This window comes from Lepidochelys olivacea (assembly GCF_965140295.1).
Source record: "Lepidochelys olivacea isolate rLepOli2 genome assembly, chromosome: 6".
NCBI lineage: Eukaryota > Metazoa > Chordata > Testudines > Cheloniidae > Lepidochelys > Lepidochelys olivacea.
Genome location: NC_140416.1, coordinates 31,317,789 through 31,340,069, shown reverse-complemented (window position 1 = coordinate 31,340,069; position 22,281 = coordinate 31,317,789). Strand labels below are relative to the sequence as shown.

Sequence of the window (22,281 nt, the reverse complement as noted above, 5' to 3'; positions counted from 1 at the left end):
TAGACCATCCCTGACAGGTGTTTGTCTAACCTGCTCTTAAAAATCTCCAATTATGGAGATTCTACAACCTCCCTGAGCAATGTATTCCAGTGCTTAACCACCCTGACAATTAGGAAGTTTTTCCTAATGTCCAACCTAAACCTCCCTAGCTGCAATTTAAGCCCATTGATTCTTGTCCGATCCTCAGAGTAAAGAAGAACAATTTTTCTCCCTTCTTCTTGTAACAACCTTTTACGTACTTGAAAACTGTTATGTCCCCCTCAGTCTTCTCTTCTCCGGACTAAACAAACCCAATGTTTTCAATCTTCCCTCATAAGTCATGTTTTCTAGACCTTTAAATCATTTTTGTTGCTCTTCTCTGGACTTTCTTCCAGTTGTCCACATCTTTCCTGAAATGTGGCGCCCAGAACTGGACACAGTACTCCAGTTGAGGCCTAATCAGTGCAGAGTAGAGTAGAAGAATTAATTCTCGTGTGTTGCTTACAACATTCCTGCTAATACATTCCAGAATTATGTTTGCTTTTTTTTGCAACAGCGTTACACTGTTGACTCATATTTAGCTTGTGGTCCACTATGACCTCCATATCCCTTTCCGAAGTACTCCTTCCTAGGCAGTCATTTCCAATTTTGGATGTGTGCAACTGATGGTTCTTTCCTAAATGGAGTACTTTACATTTCTCTGTATTGAATTTCATCCTATTTGCTTCAGGCCATTTCTACAGTTCGTCCAGATCATTTTGAATTATAATCCTATCCTCCAAAACACTTGCAATCCCTCCCAGTTTGGTATCATCCACAAACTTTAAGTGTACTCTCTGTGCCAGTGGGGGTCAACCTGCAGCAGGTGCTCAGCATTGTATGAAAATCACGCCCCTTTATTGTGTGTCAGTTTGAGCACCCAAGATCACTAGTCACATTTGAAAATCTGGACTATACTCTGCAGTAGAGAGTCAATTTATTTATTGCTTACACCATGAGATATAGATTCAGAAGAATTGAGTTATTTTCTTGACTGCCACTGACTCCCTGTGTGACCTTAGGCAAATATCTTAACCTTCTCCGGATCAGCTAACGCAAATGTAAAATCTGGGTAATAATTCTTACCTACTTCACAAGGGCTTTGGAATCTTACTTAATGTTTACTAAATGCTTTGAGATGGTTGGACAAAAGATGTTCCAGGAGTGCAAGTAATTGTTGTTGTTACTGATAAAAAATAATTTATTGATTAATGACCTAACAAATCTCACTGAAAATGCAGTCCATTTTCTGGATACAGAAGTGAAAAAGTAATTTAAATGAATGTACATTCAGTTCTGTTCTGGCCCTACCATCAAGTGTTTGTATAAGATTCTTGTTGAATTCTGTGAAAGAGAATGCTGTACACAAAGGAACAGCAAAATCAAGACTTACCGTTAAAAAGGCAAAATAAGCAAAAAACCTGAAACATTTTCCTTGCTACATTGTACTCCAAAAACTTACTTTATGGGTTTAGAATTTTTTCAAAAATTTCATCCCAGAGATATTTATGTTGTGCAGCTATAAGCCTTTGCAATACAGGAGTTGCAAATTAAAGCAAGTTAGAACTAATAGTGATAGCATGAACTTTAACAATGCTGCTTATGACATTTAAGATGACAACCCTGACATTCAACACCTACTAAAATCTATTGCAAACGTTCCCCACATTCCATCAATTGAAGTATTAACAAAAAATAAATAAGACCAGGAAAAAAGTTAACAATTGTACTCACTTTTTAATAATTATTTTCATTAATTAAAAAATACGTTACAGGTTTTACACCCTGATTTGGAAACGGCAGATTATGCATTCCCTCCACCACGAACGGCTTTATCACACTCAAAAATGCTGGTAAGACACATTATTTCTGACTTTGTAATAAATAGAAAAACATTAAGTTTTTAGAATTAGCTTCTTTTAAGAAGCTAGATTTCTGTATTTACTTTTCTCTATTCAATATATGTGAGGAAGAACAAGTTCTTTAGCAAGAAAATACTATAAGTATTCACTTTTCTTAAACAGAAATGACATGAAGTACAAGTTAGAAAGTAATCTACAGATTTATTATTTTCCATTAGTTCGGTATGTTGAAAGAGAAATGTGCTAAATCAATGTTGCCAAGGTAAAGGGCACTATAGAAGTGCAAAGTATTATTATTGCTATTATTGAACTAGACTAGAGCTCTTTAAATGTAGACTTGGGAGGTAAAGAGTATTTTCCCCCTACTTGAAATTTTGTTAAACCTGCAAAGAATGGCTAGTTGTCAGTTACGTAGTTACTTTGTAGGCTAGAATTTTTTTAAATGAAAACTTAAATTCCACAGGATTTAAGGTGATGGGGGGAGGGGTGTTCATGAGAGGGCAATGTACAGCCCCATAAACTATTCGCCACAGGTTTGGAAGCTTGAGCTGGAGACTGTGTAAAACCAGTGAGAGAGAGCCAAACCAGAAATTACTATGCATCACTAAGATTTCCTAAGACCAGTAGTTCACAAATAAAAAAAAACAAAGAAAGAAGAGGAAGAATCAATGCTGTTGGAAGTGAATGAGAACTAAATATAGAGGAGAAGAGCGAAGTAAGAGGCTGAGAGTGCTCCAGAATGCAAGCTTCCAGTGACGGACTTGAAAAGGTGGTGTAAACCTGGAAATCAACATACTTGCATTCACTTATGAAATTTGATACCACCATCTCAGGAAGCCATTACTACAAGACAAAAACCTGATTAGAACAGTGAATAAAAGAGAATTTTGTTTGGAAAACATTGTCAGCTCAACTCTTTAAGAAAGCCATTCTGTGTCTAAAAAAAAAAAAAAATGATGCCGTAGGTTACCTAGCAGCTACGGCAATGGTCTGACTATATGAGAAATAGAGATGGGACTCATTAATTTTATAATAAAAAAGGAAACTAAGAGTATATTTTATGTTTGTGCATACGCACGGTATATTTATACACTACAAAGAGAATTCTAGCTTCTTAACGTTGCATTGTGCTCTGGTGAACATAAACTTGGAGGGAGGAGTATGTAATGCTATCTAAGACATAAAATGGAACTCTTTATTAAAGATAAAAATAGCATAACTTCACTCAGATGCTGCAGTATTTTTCCTGGTTTTTTATATTTCTTGTTTCACCTTAAAAGATCCATTTTTCAGCCCTGAAGTCAAGGTGAAATCCTAGCTCCATTGAACATTGAAGCCAGGATTTCACCTTCTGTGGGTTGTCTTAAATTGGTGTAGTGCATATTACAATATTGATGCTTTCAATCCTGTATAATTTGTGTCTAACATAAGAGAAACAGACCAATAAATGTTTTGTGGTGGACACCTGTGTATATGACTTCTATAATTTGTACAAGTCACTATAAACTATTTGGTGCTAACTGTGGTGAGCAGTCTGGCCCTGAAATAAATAGTGTATCTGCCAATAAGAGTAGCTTTTATTGAATCCTAAATTAATTTGTAAGCGGAGAGAACAACACTGAACACATTCTTAATGAAATTCAGGGCCATCATCTAAAAAATAGTTGTTCTTTATAGAATCTTTAGTGAAACATAAAAGTCTGCTTCCAAAATAATCTATTGAAAGATTAAATCTTGATGTCATAGCTTAATAATTTGATTCACTGTGGCCTGGAATTCATTTGTGCTTGTATTTTTCAAATCAAAGGTCATATTTAAAGTTCATTTGAGACTTATTGTAAAATTGAAGTCCCAGAGCAACCTGCAGGTTGGCTGCAAGAAGAGTGATTGTACTGAGAGTCTGGTCTTAGCTGAGGTAAAATGTACTAATCTAAAGTGACAGAAGGGATTGGTAGTGATGAGCATAATGCTCAAACTAAATAGCTAACTAACACACATGTGTATACATAGTCACTCTACAATTGGGCTGCTACCCTGCTGTACTGTTTTGGATATTGTCTGAGAAAACAGATTATTCTGTTTTACAAATGTTTGTGACATAGTTTAATACTTGCAGGGGGGTAGGGAGGTAGGAGGAAGTTATAGAAGAAAAGTGTTTTACACCATATTTAATCATCATTTCAGGATAAAGAAGTACGGGCAATTTTCCTTAGATTGTTCGCACAACTTTTCCAAGGATACAGGTCATGCCTTCAGCTGATCAGAATTCATGCTGAGCCAGTTATACATTTTCACAAGGTAAAAGAGAAAAAAGGTTGTCTATATTTAGTGAATATTTCACATATGATTTGAATTCGTATCAGTCTCATATACTTGCTTTCTGAACCTGCTTCAAATACACAATCTTGGAATTTAATTGTGTATCTGACATACAAAAGTTTCTTTATATATGATATGATAAAATCATATCATTCTGATACTACTGAGGCGGTACTGTACAATACAGTTTAACAGGCCCATTTACAGTTGCATTTACAAACAGATTTGTTTAAGATGAAATCCGTAGCAAAGACTGCATGTTAATATTTAAAGTAAAAAAAAAACAATTTTGGAAGTAATTAATGGATTTTAAGAAATGTTTACCTATAGTTAAAAGAATCAACTTAATGTGTACTAGACTTATTTTGTATTTTGCCTTCCAGAAGTTTTATTGCTCAAAGAAAGCAGATTTTTGAATGATTTTTAAAAGTGTGTGTGAGAGAGAGAAGGGGAGAGAATGTTCCAGTTCCAATACCTTTTATTTTATTCAACAAAGAAAGTTTACAGCTATTGTCTCTTAAAACACTTTGCACATATTATAAGCAGAAGAAGGTTTAAGCTATTAATATACCTGGAGTTGATTAAATTTTCTATTCGTTTCCATAACTTTTCAATTATACAGTGACCAATCCCTCTTTACATTCGCTGCAGGCGGCCTTTTTGGGCCAGCGAGGCTTGATTGAGAATGACTTTCTCACCAAAATTCTCAATGGCATGGCATTTGCTGGTTTTGTATCTGAGCGAGGTCCTCCCTACAGATCCTGTGATCTCTTTGATGAGGTAAAAATTCTGTTCTGTATGATTATGTTATATTCAAAAGACAGTTAAAATATAGATAAGATGCTTCTGTATGTAGAAAAATGGTAATTGAGAAACTTCTGAATCTTAATATATTCAAATAAATATGATTACTAAAAACATATTTTATAAATTATCTAGCAGCATATGATCTTTTAAGGGCTGATGCATAAATGAGGATACACATGAAGTTACTGGGACAGTCACTTACCTAAAGTTAACCATGCGTGTAAGTCATTGTAGGGTTGTGGCCTAATTTCTTTATGGTCCCATTTGGAACTCTGTATACTGATAATACCTGCTAGTACAGAATTATTTTGAATAATTCAATTATATTTTTAGAAATATCTTGCAGAAGTAAAACTTTTGACAAATGTTAATAAATTAAATACACACTTGACAAAGGAAACTGAGGCAAACATCTTCTCTTGTACAACGTACAATGGAATCGTCAACGTTCCCACTGCTAGAGCTGCAGTTTTTAAATTCTTGCCTAAAAAGACCAAACACAGTAAATTTTTCATTCAAACTTGCTGTGCTGTTTAAACTTGAATGTTTTATACAATACTGATATAGCTCTGTATTACTTTTATGTGGAAGGTTCAGAAACACAGCATGCTGTATTATAGATGTTAAATGAACACAGGAACATTATAGATGTTAAATGAACAGGAACACAGATTTACTGCACCAGAGCGGTCTTAAACTCCATCAAGTCTGGTATCTTGCCTCTGGAGCTGTGATTTGCCCTATGCCTAAAGCTTCAGAGAAAAGTGAATACTCCTTATAATTCACCTAGGAAATGGTGCACTGCTTCCCAGAAGCATAAGAGATTTTTGAGTGTACAATTTTCTGTACACCTTTCCGTTTAAGATGAATATTATGTATTTTGTGTATTAGCAACGTTATTTTAAGGTGATTTTTAAACATTCTGATATTTTTTTTAAGTTGGTAGCTTTCGAAGTGGAAAGAATTAAAGCTGAGGAAGGTAACCCACCAAAAATGATGAAGCACGTCAGAGAGCTTGCAGAACAGCTGTTCAAAAATGTAAGTTTATTGTATCCATGTATGTACTGTACTATAGAATGCATCAGTAATTCTTTACTAAACTAACATGGTTTATAGCCTGAACAACTGAAACTAATGACTCTTCGTGGTGGTCATCTTTGTATTTTGGCTAAAACCTTTGAAACGTTAAATTGTATTATACTCCAACAATTTACAACACATGTTGAAGTAAGTTCAATATTATTGTTAACTTTCCTTCAGCCGGTGCACTCTAGCCGGTGCTCTTCTTAGTTAACGTGTATTACTTAATGCTTTTAAGGTTTCTTTGTTACCTCTAGTATAGCCTCTCCACATCTCCCACCAACTCACTGCCTCCCAACAACTCTATGCTCCTCAAACCCAGTGCCCCCCATTCAGCACAAACTCTGTCTTCCCTGTGCATGCTTCCCTGGGGGAGCCCTGCTTCCCAATTTGCATCCATCCACCAAGTCTTGTCTACTCCATTTCTCACTCCCACCCCCACCCAAAGCTGTCCCATGCACATTGTATGTTTTTCAGGACATCATCCTCTATTGCCTCCTGCCTCCACTATACTGACTAATCCTTACTTCATCTCCATGCTGCTGCCCTAACAACCCATGCTTTTGGCTGGTCCGGTATATCCTATGCCCTCCCACCCAAGACTATCCATATCCCCTTCTCCATTAACCACCAGTGTTTCTGGCTTAGCCTGTGATCCTCCAAACCACCCACTACCTGACAGCTTCTGCTGTCTTTCCTGCCTCCAGCATGTTTTTTACAACCAGCATCTTCTGCTCCCATCTCCTTTGCAACCCCCTTCCCAGAATTACTTTCCACTTTTACACTTTCTCTTAAACATGGAAATTCAAACACAGTAACTTAAAATTAAAGGTTTTTTTCAAGTGAATTTCCTTTCAACCTGTAATCTCTAAGGATCAAGGAAATTGCCAGTTAAAGTGAGATTAACATCCAGAGGTTATCCCAAAACTCTGCAATCTGTGACTTCAGTAGGCTTTGGTTTGGTAACTCGCAGCACACAAGTCACATCAATAGCGTGCACACAGGATACTTGTTCCGTTTTCAATTCGCATTGTGTGAACATAGAGCAGTGGTTTACTGTCAGCTGAGGGAGTAGTGTTCTCGGGGGGATATCCCTTGATCCTTTATTTCATGGTTGAGCAGTGTGCATCATTGGACTGTTCTTGCTGTAAATTGTGGGATTCAAAGCAGAAGCCAGGTAGATTTTTTTTTTAAGCCCATATTTCTGCTGCCTGCGCCCCAGACTTCCTTCCTGTGTGGGCTAGCACAATTTTCAAATTGCTGTCTGCCAGTATGGACTCACTAATGCTCAGCTCCACTATCGTGGCAAGCGTGAATACACAGAGGCTGCTTGGACTACATTACAGCATTCAAACCCAGACACATTCAGCACTGGACTTTCCTTGCCACACCATCAAGCAGATGCTGCGGGTCCAGGAGAATATTCAATGCAGCATCACTGGCTCCTCCAGCAACAGGACAACACTGGAAAACTGTTGCAGCAAGCTGCAGATGCTGAGTTGTTGGAACCAAAGGATCGGTTCAAGTGTCAGCACCATTTCTGGGCCCTGCCAACCTATGTAAAATGGTGGGAGACATTCATTCTGCATTAATGCCATGGAGGTTGGGCCAGTTATTCAGGGAGACCCCACTTTTCCTCTGATTCCCTGGTTAATGAAGCCATCCACAGGCCACTTGGTGGTTGAGTGTGTGTTTGGTCATTTGAAATGCAGATAGTACTGCTTATGGAATCATATGGAAGTATCAGGAAAAAAAATCCCCCAACCATTATAGCTGCATGTTGTGTTCTGCACAATATCTGTGAGACCAAGGATGATAGTCTTAGCAATGGGTGGTATGCGGAGTTGCAGAGACTTACTTGGTGGTTCAAGCAAGCAGCCAGGCATCCCGTAGAGAACACGAACACCCAGTGGAATATTGTCAGGGATGCCTTTTCTTCATATTTTGTGTCTTGAGGTTGACAATATGTGGACGTTCAGCTGCTAATCTACGGAGGCAGGTTGGGATAGCTGTGGGTAGTGCAATATTGTTTATGGTGATGGAAGGGGGGACATTGCCTATCTACTTCTGTAAAACCAAATTAATTATTTTAGCTTTACTTAAAGGATTTTGTGTATTACATACCATGATGGACCAAAATGGATTTTTAATTATTTTTATTAGAAACAACAGTAACAAAGCCAAAAATAAAGGTTTAATTGAACTGATGGATAAATAACACCTTTTTATTTGAACATACATTTACCAAAACAGTTAACTGACTAACCATCAAAAAGAAAACTTTTATATAAAACAACAGTGCAAACCAAATAATTCAAACTGGAAAAATAACAAGGTTGGAAGAAGGGTTTAAAATTGCAGGCTCATGTTCCCTCTGCCTCCTCCTATATGCAGGGTACTGGGGTTGAGTGCTATGGCTCAAAATTTTCATGTATATTGCAAGGCTCAAAAATGCTGGCTCCCAGGAGCCAGTGTTCTTAGTGGGCAGATAATGGACCTGAGTGGAGAATGGCGTTTGGGACATGTGTTGGGTGGGGAGGAGTTGCTGTTGGTCCCAGTAGCCAGTATTGTCCAGAGGCTGAAGGACATGCTGGGTCCCAGTTTATGGGACTACATGGCTTGCTGGTCTAGCAGGAGCACGACCTTCAGCCTCTGGACAATACTGGCTACTGTAAAATGTCCATGAGTTGCCTCTGTATCTGCTTGTCTTTTTCCATGCTCTCCTTGGCCATGGCAATTGTTTTCCTTGGCTACTGCCACAATCTCCTAGGAGAGCTACATTTCTTTCTCTTTCTGGATCATCATGTACTGCCTCCACCTCTGTCAGTGCAGTTTTTCTCTGGGACTCTGCTATGAGTTGACCAAACATCTCTTCCTGAGTCTCCTTTTTTGCCCCCTTAGGTTGGCTAGCCTCTCAACAGTAGATAGAGGCTCTGTCCTTGGTGGTCTGGCTATTGCAGGTGCTGCGGTAGTGTGTGTGGGGAAAACAGTCACTTATTGTTCATATTCCAGACAGGCCATGATAGGACTTTTTTTTTTTTTTTTTTTTTTAGTATGTGTATGTGACTTTACAGTCTGCTGCATATGCAATTTGCCACTGTGGCGCGGGGGATGAGGATGGGGGGGAGTGGGTGGAATTATGCTCCAGTTTTGGTTTTGCAGTTTTGTTTGTGCATTTGAGTTGCATCTGTGAGTTTGGAGGGGTTATGGAGGGCATCTAGGAGGCCAAGCCAGATAGTAATCCCCTCTGCATCCACATTAGGCTGCCCTGACTCTTGATGACATTACACAGAGGTGGGTGATTAGGAAGCAGAGAATAGTCTTATTCAAAAAGCAAAAGGGCAGACCAGAAAGAGACGCATTGAAGTTGCTCACCAAGATGGTCCTCACAGAGGTGCTGCAAGAATTGAAGGACTTGTGAGCTATACTGGGGGGATGAGCATGCAGCCATTCCCTATAATGTGTGAACCAAAATTGAGCAGTTTCTCAGTGTTAAGTTCTTCTACTTTATCTCCATTGCAGACATAAAGTGCAAAGAAAAATAGATAGAGTCCTGCAATGATTGTCAAGTAGAATGTATGTTACAGGACATTTAAATCTCATCAGGGAAAAGTTCTGTTTGCACCTTTACCAGGCGTGTGATGTCCATGTAAACTATGAACACAATCAAACTTCTTTCCCTCTAAATATTGTCTTAATAAACTGTTTCACTTTGCACAAATAATTTTTTCATTATTTGAATGTGCTGCAGGAGGGAGGGTGGGGCAGAGGCTGCACCTGCGCCATGCTGCCAGCTGCCATTTCAGGCAGGCGAATAGGGCAGGACAGATAAGGGAATGGGAAAGGAAAACAGGCAAATGAGTAAGCGCCCTCTCTGCCACGGTCTTGAAAACTATCAATAGTCATGGCTTTTGCATGAGACAGGCCAGTCGCTCATGTGCAACAGCCACCATTCTGAAAATATTGGTGGGGGGTGTGCCAAACAGCGTGGGCCGAGGGAGGGAGGGCAGGCACAAGGGCTGGATATTTGGAAGGGCTCCTAGCTCACGTTCATCTGAAATGGCTACCTCCGTGGGGCACTTGGAATAGAGTGTAGAAAAGCAATATAACACAATAATAGTAAAAAAAATTGGAAGGATAGGTACTTCCCTTCCAAAGTTACTTCCAGAGAATCTGTCTCTTCAGTTCTGGCCTGGGTTTCTAGCTGGGACCTGATCTCAGCCAATGCAGGACAAGAATTGGGGTACTTTGCAGCAGGGTATTATTGTGGCTGCATTTCCAACTGGCCAGTGTCAGGGTCCTAAGTCCCCAAAAGATCATTGTCTCTCAGGGCACAGCTCCTCTCTGCCATCCTTCCCCACCCATCCTCCAGCAGGCCTTGCTGATTGTCCACAGTGGGCAGGAAAGTGTGGCCAGCGGGCTCTACATGGTGTCTTGGACAGGTTATGCTATAATTGTGTAGGATCGTGCAAGTTCATCATAAAATGGAGAGGTCACATGCCCCTTGCCGAATTGTATCCTTTTGTCCCCCCCTTTCAATGTACTTACTCCCAAGTTGCTTGATCTTTATCTGGCATTGGTTGGCATCCCAGTCATGGCCCCTCTTGGACATTTGCTTGGCAATGTCCATAAAAAGGTTTTTATTCAGGTAGCTGACCACAAGAGCTTTCTACACTAACACTTCTCCCCAGATAGCAATGAGATCCAGGGTCCCAGCACAGCTTCAAACAGCTGGGCACAGCATGTTGTGGGACTTCTGGAGCGCTATTGTGGTTGTATCACAAGAATGCTGATACGCTCGGATCCAGGAACAAATGGGTGAATTCTGGCTCTCTGCCAACCTTTATGAGGGAGGAGGGGATGTCCTGGGAACTTGACATCAGAGTCAGGGGAAGGCACGCTGGTGGATAGGCAGGTCAGTAATGATTGACTTGCAAGGCACTGTTGGAAACATGGGGAAAAAGTGGTATGCAGCAGTTTTGTCCACATGAGCAGTAGACCACACTAATTCAATTTGCAGCAAAACCTAATCCATTTGGCAAGAGGACTCCAGAGTTCATGGCAAATGTGGAGTGAGTGCACAGTGATGGATTATGTCGTGTGTATGCAAACCATTTTCAAACTGCACTCACGGCATTTGATCTTCTTTTAAACCCCTGTGTAGACAAGCCCAAAGCCAGGGGTTCTCACAAGAAATTTTTTGGTGGCCTTAGACTGCAGCCACAAACTCCTGCTGGTGCCTCTGACAATTTTTCTTAAAATACTTAATTAACTTTAGGAAAAACAAATAAATATGCACATATCCATGTCCAAATCATTGTAATTTATTTATGTTGGGATTTTTTCAGACTCAATAATAAAAATAATGTACAGTTGTCTCTATCCTTTACTGGACCTAAACAGAATAGAAACAAAATAAGGTGCTTTGCAAGTTCTTTTCTTTTTTGTTGTTTATCTTGTTTTTTTGGTTGCTAGTTTGTTTGTTTTTTAGACTTGCTAGTCTGCTCCTATGAAAACTGATATTTGTAGGTTTATTAATATTGCTTTTCACAGCAGACTTACTCAGCCCTGGCAAGCCCGGGGACAAATCAAGCTCTGAATGGAGAGGTGGGTAGGAAGGCAGCTGTGGCCAGGGCGATGGAGGGCTGGGGAAGGCGGGGCTATGGACGATGGAGGGGAGGGTGGTGAGCCCGGGGCTGGAGCCCAAAGCCCCGTGGCCAGGGATTGGAGCCCGAAGCCCTGCAGCTGGAACCTGAAGTCCCATGGCTGGAGCTGGAAGTCCAAGCCCCACTGCCCCTCGGAAAGAGGGGAACTCACACAGGCTGCCTGCTCCTCTGGTGTTTGTAGCTCCAGAGGGGGGCAGGGTCCAACCCCTACTGGTGGCCCCAGGGAAGGGTGAAAGCTTTGCTGCCCCCTCCTTCACCCCTCTCAGTCTCTACCCAGGAGGCTGTGGCCGCAAGAAAAAACCCTGGTGGCTGCATGCGGTCTTGGTGGCCACATTTGGGAAACGCTGCCCTCAGTGCATGTGACTATTTAGACAATACTTTTAACATTTCTTAAAATGGAGTGTCAATAATCCATTTTAGTCTAATTTATGAGCATAAATATTTTTAAATCACTGACCTTATAAAATTACTCAAACAAAGTTACCACCAGTGACAAACTGTAGTTAACAATTAAGTGATATTCCTCAAGCTGTCATGCATACAGCCACATATTTTAAAATCTGAATCTATTTAAATAGAAAGCATCATGGTGCACAACATACATTCCGAAAGTTACACAAAGGGTTCCCTGGTGTAATCACTCTGAACCTCCCAAGGCATTGAAGGGATTAATTTGACAACTGTTCCCCACTATTTTTATGTAGTGAGGTAGATCAGTTTAGACTTACATTCCTAATGATTTCACACCTGGAATGGCATAATACAGGCACTTATTCTGAGGAATTTGTGTAGTATAAGGCTGATTTTCCCCATAATTTAAGTGGGGGGGGTCATAATGTGAATCTTGATTATTTGATTTTTGGTAGACAGAAAGATGGAAACATTTTTCTACCGAATAAGTGCTGCACATTATCTACATTTATCAGCATGCAGATGCTATTCAAGACTTATTTTTTAGAAACAGAGAATCCGCATTAGTAGATTAATAACTGGCATTGATTTTCCACATTGCATAATATCAAAACCTACGGCTTGAAAAGCCTTCTCAGATGTAATTTTTCAAGGTGCATGCTAAAGGATTAAAGTGCTAGCTAAGAGGACCTTCAATCATTTAGTCTGATGCTGGATTGACAGACTTTACAGATAGAATTTCTCTACCCAGAGAACAGAAGAACCTTCATATATCTTTTCATAAAATGAAATACATAAGCAGCCATCAGCTTGTGTTGACATTTGGTTACTACTTATCTCGGATGGATTTAAAACTAGTGCCTAAGAGGTGAAAAACTGAACTGGATATCACACTTCCCAACTTCATAGCCATCCAGTTCCGCTTCTTTGTTTTTTTAAACTTTTTGCAGCAGCTTTTAACAGGACCTCCTCTGTCATGGTAATTGTAGAAGACTATGGGAATGAAAGACTAATGATACTACACTGGAACAATACTTTCAAGGCAGCCAAGTTTGATAAAGTTGGCTGGAAAAGTGAAAATTTACCATTTTTAAAGGCTGACCTCATGATGATGTTCTCTTAACATTTCTTTACCAGAGTTATAACATGACACACATGTTGTTCTAATATAATATGAAATACACTGGCATCTTCTGAAAAAATGATACGGGGTATAATTTGTCTGTTGACTTTCCTGCTGACATAGTAAGTATAAATAACCTCCCTTGGAAGTATCTAAGAGATTAGGATTTGGCTAGAATACCCCTATAGAGTATATATGCTCCGTGTTATTGCTTATTACCTTCTAGACATCTCAGGATTGCCCAGTACTCCCTAGTTTGATTTCATTGAGAATTTGTCTCAATAAAGCTAAAGGCTGAATTTTACTATTTTCCCTACAAAGGGTCATATTCTTTCCTCATGCCCCATTCAACACCACTAGACTCAATGAGATTGTATATCAGAAATCAGGGTAGAATTTGGCTCTAATTCTTTAAGGAATATAGTTGGGTTTAGATTTTCCAGTGTGCATTATTTTGTATTTACCAATGTTGAATTTCATCTGCCATTTTGTTGCCCAGTCACCCAGTTTTATGAGATCCCTTTGTAACTCTTTGCAGTCAGCTTTGGACTTAACTATCTTGAGTAATTTAATATCGTCTGTAAACTTTACCACCTCACTATTTACCCCTTTTTCCAGATCATTTATGAATCTGTTGAACAGCACTGGTCCCAGTATAGATCTTTGGGGAACCTCTCTCCATGGTGAAAACTGACCTTTCATTCTTATCTTTCTGTCCTATCTTTTAATGATCCATGAGAGGACCTTCCCTCTTATCCCCTGAGGCTACACAGACCCAACTGGCTTGAAAGCACAGGCGATCCAAGGGTTAGGCTCATTAAAGCTGACTGGTGACCATCCACTGACAGGGGGACTCAGCCAGGGATGTAATAGTGGCCTTTCCTTTCTGTCCAGGTAGCTGAATCTCTCTCCAGACCCTCCACATTTCTCATCTTGACGACTGCAACATTGTCATCTCTGACCATGAGAAATGCAATTTTGTACAGTTTGTATCCATTTAAAACGCAGCTGTAAACTTCATTTTCATGGTTCATCACTTCAACCATTCCACACCTCTCTTGCATCCCTACAATGGCTCCCCCTTTTCCACCGTATGAAACACAGAGTAGTCATTTTCATTTTTAAGTCCTTCATGGCTTATTCCCCGTATCACCAGTTATTTTGTGTACACTATCGAGATATCAGTTCCCATCTCTGTTCTGCTAATGATTCCAGCCTTCGTTGCCAATTTCTTAAATTTTAAAACAAGCATTTTACACTCTCTCTTCTGCTCCCCCATGCATGGAAGGAGCTCCTCTGAAACACTCATAAAGTCAGCTCATTGCCCTCTTTCATATCCCATCTTAAAATTCTCCTCTGCTGTGATGCATACAAAGAATTTGTTAGTAATTAGGCAACTGGTACATTTTGACTGCTCTTCTCTTTCTCAGTAATATTGCCTTGTTGCTACCTTGTGCTCCCATGTTTGTTTGGTGTATCCACCAGTTCTCTCTTGTCTTATATGTAAACCTCAAGCTCTTTGTGTTTGCACAGCACCTGATACAATGCTATTAATACCAACCATGGGAGAAGTCTTCCTGAAAAAAGTAGGGTTCTGCTACATTTACTAAGAGTAGAAACCTCACTCCAGAGGCAGAACACACAAGTCTGCATGTAAGAGACAGCACTGATAGTGGTACGGAGAGATCCCAAGACAGCCTACAGAGCTACAGCAACCAACCAGATATCCTGAGTAGACAGAGCAGTTATAGAAGCCTAGTACATGATTCCGCTGCAGCACAGCACATAAGTGTTGAGACTGAGGCCAGCCTCATACTGATTACATACTGATTACATAGCAGCTAATGTAGAGATCATTCTAATGGAACAGATAAATCAGTGTTCTGCCCTGTTCTGAACATAAAGTTGCACAGGTTTTTCTTTTTTACTCAGAAATGATCTCTTCCTTACAATTTGCGGTGGGGGGCAAATGGGTTTTCTGGACTGAAAAGTAAGTAATAAAGACAACAGAATGGTGAATGAAATATGAATGGATGTGAATTGGCATGTCTTTAACTACCTTTTCTGAGTCCAGCATTCCTGAATAATTTAAAATTCTTTTCAGGGATTGAGTATATTCAGAAATCTTCGCAGCTATACATAATGCTCCACATCAGTCTAAATGCATTTATATTAGCACAAGGCTTTTTACCCAGGCAAAAACTATTAATACAAAAATATTAACATTTGCATTGAGCCAGGGTTGCAAATCTTAGTTTCACCAAATTTTTCTTAATATCATATCACCATCCCTACAAGTGTTGCTTATAAAACTGAGGGAAGATTTAGATACATTTTGTATAAAAATAAAATCACTTGAGCCCCAGTGATGTTTCAGCTGAGCTGCTTTAAGGACCATACATAGTATCCAAATTAATGTTTAAAGATTAGGCCAATTTCCATTTTCTTCAGATGGAGAGAATGAATTTGTTATACTTTAAACTAGTTTTGCTTGACAAATAATACTTAGATCAAAGCATTTCAGATCAAGGGTGGGAAAAACTTAAAAGGTTTTTAGGATTAAGAACTGTAGACGTTTTATTTTTAAGTTGCAGTGTTCCATAAAAAGCTCTAACACAATTTTGAAATAATATTGTTTTGAAGCATGTTTTTCTAATTAAATTAATTACTTTATAGCTTATGCTTTAAAATAATTTTAATTTCATCACAGTCCATTGGTTGAAGGGCTGTCATTGGTCTTGGTACTCTTTATCCTCTCTGTTTCAAAAGGAGTTGACACATGATGTCTTTTCTAGGACTTTGACTTGGTGACCGCTAAGGCATGAGGCATATGCAATCCTAGAAATGTAGGGCTGGAAGCAACCTTGAGAAGTCTTTTAGTCCATCCCTACATGCTTATGCAGGAAGGAGTATACCTAGTTCATCCCTGACAATTGTTTGTCCAACCTGTTCTTAAAAACCTGTAGCAATGGAGATTACATAATCTCCCTTGGTGTTACCTATTCCAGAATTTAACTACTCTTATAGTTAGAAAGTTTTTCCTAATATCGAACATAAATCTCCCTTGCTGCAGATTTTATTACCTTCAGTGGACTTGAAGAATAATTGATCACTGTCCTCTTTATTAACAGTCCTTAACACATTTGAAGGCTGTCCCCCTATAGTCTTCTTTTCTCACACCTAGTTTTTTTAAGCTTTCCTTATAGATTGTGTGGTAGACATTTACTGATATTTGTAAATACCAAGGCTCAGAGAGTAATTGGTTAGTGAGGTGCAGAGGAGGTGGTCAAGGTCACCATGTTGTACTGCATAGCTTTTGTTTCACTTAGTTTCATGGACCTACCCCGGCTAACTGTTTTAAATGATTTTGGCATCCATGCAGACAATAGCTGTACTCGGTTGACTCAAGATCATATGTCTGATATTTGCCTTTCCCATCCAGATTGGGGCTCTATCCGTATAGGTGGCGTATTCTTTAGATATTGGTTTTGAACTGAGTTTTTAGAAGGTTGAAAAGTGTCCTGATATGGTCCAATCAACTTCTTCTGTTTGACAGTAAAACATACTTTTGCCCCTATCATGGGAGAAGACTTATTTTACTGGTCTACTCAGGAAGATTGAATGACCTGATGGTACTATCTAGTTTTCTAAGTGTAAATATGTTACAGCTGATGTCCATGCCTATCAGTATCCTCAGAGTTCTCTCCCTATATGTCATCCTCAAAGATGGTTTTTATATCCAAATTATCTGCAAAAGATGAACCATCTGGGATGAAGATGAGAGCTCCAGTGGTAAAAATCACAATCCAAGTCTGATTTCAGCCTAGAGGGATTTTAAGGTTCTTTGCCATATCTATATTGGAGGCATAAGGGAGATAGTCTCTCTCCCCAGGACATTCTTAGTACGTAGAATTTGGTTTCTCCCCCATCAGAACTAGGGTCTGTACATTTTTAAGGCATGATGTAAGGCCTCTCTCTCTCTTCTTCCATGCTTTTGCTTAATTAAGGTTGATTTTAGTGATGGGAATCCCATAGTTTTGCAACAGTACAAATGTCTTCTTAACACTTTGTACAGTGCTCAGAAACTTCAGGCACTTTTGTAAGCAAAAAATGGTTAAATAAGTAACTATAAGAGTAATGTAAAAATATGAGGAGAGGAAAATTTAGGGTGAATATCACAAAATATTTGTTAATGGTAATAGCTGTTACACTGTGAAATAGCCTTCCGAAAGGACATAATGAAAGTCCTAATCTCTTGAGTTATTTAAAACTGAAAAAAGCAAAAACCTTGGAAAATATTCTTTAGGGAACCATACTACGTTAATTTCCATTGAATAGACAAGATGACCTCTAGAGAGACACGGTGGGTGAGATAATATCTTTTATTGGACCAACTTCTGTTGGTGAGAGAGACAAGATTGTCCAAAATAGTCCAAAAAAAAATATTACCTCACTCACCTTGTGTCTCTAATATGCTGCGACTCATATGGCTACAATTATACTGCATACAAGATGACCTCTAAACTTTTCCATTTCTCTGATTCAAAGACCCTATGTCCCAATTCCCTGTTACATATCTGTTTTGCTACTGTGGTTTTGGCCCTTCTTGTCTTCTAGTTGATTTTTTGTCCATCTCCTTCAAGTTGTGTCTAATGCATACAGTGAGCTGTAGAGCCATATTGAGCTTCTCTGCAGATAAGAGTTTAGTAGCTCCAGAGACATGCCCACTGATGGAAACCTGGTGAAGTGTGTTACACAAAACTGCATTTTCACCATGTAAATTTTATATTTATATATTGTGCTCTTGAAATACTCCTTCTCCTGACTGTATAGAGAAACTCTGCAAAACCTGGGCATGAAAGAAGCAAGGAAAATCCAGTCTCTGCAACATAATGGTCAGAAACCAGATAGTTTTGTACCATAGACCAAAAGAACTCTCTTATCAAAGTCTTCATATTGATGTTCCTAAAGCACTCCCCTTTCTAACTCTCTAATTTATATATTGTCTGCCACAGACACTACTCTACAAAAAGAAAAGGAGTACTTGTGGCACCTTAGAGGCTAACCAATTTATTTGAGCATGAGCTTTCGTGAGCTACAGCTCACTTCATCGGATGCATACCGTGGAAACTGCAGCAGACTTTATATACACACAGAGATCATGAAACAATACCTCCTCCCACCCCACTGTCCTGCTGATAATAGCTTATCTAAAGTGATCATCAAGTTGGGCCATTTCCAGCACAAATCCAGGTTTTCTCACCCTCCACCCCCTCACACACAAACTCACTCTCCTGCTGGTAATAGCCCATCCAAAGTGACAACTCTCTACACAATGTGCATGATAATCAAGGTGGGCCATTTCCTGCACAAATCCAGGTTCTCTCACCCCCTCACTCCCCTCCAAAAAACACACACACAAACTCACTATCCTGCTGGTAATAGCTCATCCAAAGTGACCACTCTCCCTACAATGTGCATGGTAATCAAGGTGGGCCATGTCCAGCACAAATCCAGGCTTTCTCACCCCCCCCCCCTTTTTTTTTCCCTGGGACACACACACAGACTCACTCTCCTGCTGGCAATAGCTCATCCAAAGTGACCACTCTCCAAGTTTAAATCCAAGTTTAACCAGAACGTCGGGGGGGGGTAGGAAAAAACAAGAGGAAATAGGCTACCTTGCATAATGACTTAGCCACTCCCAGTCTCTATTTAAGCCTAAATTAATAGTATCCAATTTGCAAATGAATTCCAATTCAGCAGTTTCTCGCTGGAGTCTGGATTTGAAGTTATTTTGTTTTAAGATAGCGACCTTCATGTCTGTGATTGCGTGAACAGAGAGATTGAAGTGTTCTCCGACTGGTTTATGAATGTTATAATTCTTGACATCTGATTTGTGTCCATTTATTCTTTTACGTAGAGACTGTCCAGTTTGACCAATGTAAATGGCAGAGGGGCATTGCTGGCACATGATGGCATATATCACATTGGTGGATGTGCAGGTGAACGAGCCTCTGATAGTGTGGCTGATGTTATTAGGCCCTGTGATGGTGTCCCCTGAATAGATATGTGGGCACAGTTGGCAACGGGCTTTGTTGCAAGGATAAGTTCCTGGGTTAGTGGTTCTGTTGTGTGGTATGTGGTTGTTGGTGAGTATTTGCTTCAGGTTGCGGGGCTGTCTGTTAGCAAGGACTGGCCTATCTCCCAAGATTTGTGAGAGTGTTGGGTCATCCTTCAGGATAGGTTGTAGATCCTTAATAATGCGTTGGAGGGGTTTTAGTTGGGGGCTGCAGGTGACGGCTAGTGGCGTTCTGTTATTTTCTTTGTTAGGCCTGTCCTTTAGTAGGTAACTTCTGGGAACTCTTCTGGCTCTATCTATCTGTTTCTTCACTTCCGCAGGTGGGTATTGTAGTTGTAAGAAAGCTTGACAGAGATCTTGTAGGTGTTTCTCTCTGTCTGAGGGGTTGGAGCAAATGTGGTTGTATCGCAGAGCTTGGCTGTAGACGATGGATCGTGTGGTGTGGTCAGGGTGAAAGCCGGAGGCATATAGGTAGGAATAGCGGTCAGTAGGTTTCCGGTATAGGTGGTGTTTATGTGACCATTGTTTATTAGACTGTAGTGTCCAGGAAGTGGATCTCTTGTGTGGACTGGACCAGGCTGAAGTTGATGGTGGGATGGAAGTTGTTGAAATCATGGTGGAAATTCCTCAAGGGCTTCTTTTCCATGGATCCAGATGATGAAGATGTCATCAATATAGCGCAAGTAGAGTAGGGGCTTTAGGGGACGAGAGCTGAGGAAGCGTTGTTCTAAATCAGCCATAAAAATGTTGGCATACTGTGGGGCCATGTGGGTACCCATAGCAGTGCCGCTGATCTGAAGGTATACATTGTCCCCAAATGTAAAATAGTTATGGGTAAGGACAAAGTCACAAAGTTCAGCCACCAGGTTAGCCATGACATTATCGGGGATAGTGTTCTTGACGGCTTGTAGTCCATCTTTGTGTGGAATGTTGGTGTAGAGGGCTTCTACATCCATAGTGGCCAGGATGGTGTTATCAGGAAGATCACCGATGGATTGAAGTTTCCTCAGGAAGTCAGTGGTGTCTCGAAGGTAGCTGGGAGTGCTGGTAGCATAGGGCCTGAGGAGGGAGTCTACATAGCCAGACCATCCTGCTGTCAGGGTGCCAATCCCTGAGATGATGGGGCGCCCAGGATTTCCAGGTTTATGGATCTTGGGTAGTAGATAGAATATCCCAGGTCGGGTTCCAGGGGTGTGTCTGTGCGGATTTGATCTTGTGCTTTTTCAGAGAGTTTCTTGAGCAAATGCTGTAGTTGCTTTTGGTAACTCTCAGTGGGATCATAGGGTAATGGCTTGTAGAAACTGGAGTTGGAGAGCTGCCGAGCAGCCTCTTGTCCATATTCCGACCTATTCATGATGACAACAGCACCTCCTTTGTCAGCCTTTTTGATTATGATGTCAGAGTTGTTTCTGAGGCTGTGGATGGCATTGTGTTCCACATGGCTGAGGTTATGGGGCAAGTGATGCTGCTTTTCCACAATTTCAGCCTGTGCACGTCGGCGGAAGCACTCTATGTAGAAGTCCAGTCTGCTGTTTCGACCTTCAGGAGGAGTCCACCTAGAATCCTTCTTTCTGTAGTGTTGGTAGGGAGGCCTCTGTGGATTAGTATGTTGTTCAGAGGTATTTTGGAAATATTCCTTGAGTCAGAGACATCGAAAATAGGATTCTAGGTCACCACAGAACTGTATCATGTTCGTGGGGGTGGAGGGGCAGAAGGAGAGGCCCCGAGATAGGACAGCTGCTTCTGCTGGGCTGAGAGTATAGTTGGATAGATTAACAATATTGCTAGGTGGGTTGAGGGAACCATTGCTGTGGCCCCTTGTAGCATGTAGTAGTTTAGAAAGTTTAGTGTCCTTTTTCTTTTGTAGAGAAGCAACGTGTGCGTTGTAAATGGCTTGTCTAGTTTTAGTAAAATCCAGCCAGGAGGAAGTTTGTGTGAAAGGTTGGTTTTTTATGAGAATATCCATTTTTGAGAGCTCATTCTTAATCTTTCCCTGTTTGCTGTAGAGGATGTTGATCAGGAGATTCCGCAGTTTCTTTGAGAGCGTGTGGCACAAGCTGTCAGCATAGTCTGTGTGGTATGTAGATTGTAATGGATTTTTTACCTTCAGTCCTTTTGGTACGATGTCCATCTGTTTGCATTTGGAAAGGAAGATGATGTCTGTCTGTATCTGTACAAGTTTTTTCATGCAGTTGATAGATTTCCACTCCATACGGCTAAATGCAGTGCCTTGCATAATGACAGGTTTCAGAGTAACAGCCGTGTTAGTCTGTATTCGCAAAAAGAAAAGGAGTACTTGTGGCACCTTAGAGACTAACCAATTTATTTGAGCATGAGCTTTCGTGAGCTACAGCTCACTTCATCGGATGCATACCGTGGAAACTGCAGCAGACTTTATATACACACAGAGATCATGAAACAATACCTCCTCCCACCCCACTGTCCTGCTGATAATAGCTTATCTAAAGTGATCATCAAGTTGGGCCATTTCCAGCACAAATCCAGGTTTTCTCACCCTCCACCCCCAAACTCACTCTCCTGCTGGTAATAGCCCATCCAAAGTGACAACTCTACACAATGTGCATGATAATCAAGGTGGGCCATTTCCTGCACAAATCCAGGTTCTCTCACCCCCTCACTCCCCTCCAAAAAACACACACACAAACTCACTATCCTGCTGGTAATAGCTCATCCAAAGTGACCACTCTCCCTACAATGTGCATGGTAATCAAGGTGGGCCATGTCCAGCACAAATCCAGGCATTCTCACACACACCCCCTTTTTTTTTTCCCGGGGACACACACACACAGACTCACTCTCCTGCTGGCAATAGCTCATCCAAACTGACCACTCTCCAAGTTTAAATCCAAGTTTAACTAGAACGTCTGGGAGGGGCAGAGGGTAGGAAAAAACAAG

The 22,281-nt window shown here is 40.4% G+C and overlaps 1 protein-coding gene across 5 annotated transcripts in view; it reads left to right on the top strand.

The window, feature by feature from the left end:
- The window catches only part of SBF2 (SET binding factor 2), a 555,237-nt gene that overhangs the window by 340,495 nt on the left and 192,461 nt on the right, over positions 1–22,281 (top strand). For all 5 annotated transcript variants that reach the window (XM_084630065.1, XM_084630064.1, XM_084630063.1 and 2 more), the window contains exons 10-13: positions 1,794–1,871; positions 4,065–4,178; positions 4,851–4,979; positions 5,946–6,044. In XM_084630065.1, the coding sequence (XP_084486191.1) occupies positions 1,794–1,871; positions 4,065–4,178; positions 4,851–4,979; positions 5,946–6,044 (420 nt within the window). The remainder of the gene's footprint in view (positions 1–1,793; positions 1,872–4,064; positions 4,179–4,850; positions 4,980–5,945; positions 6,045–22,281) is intronic.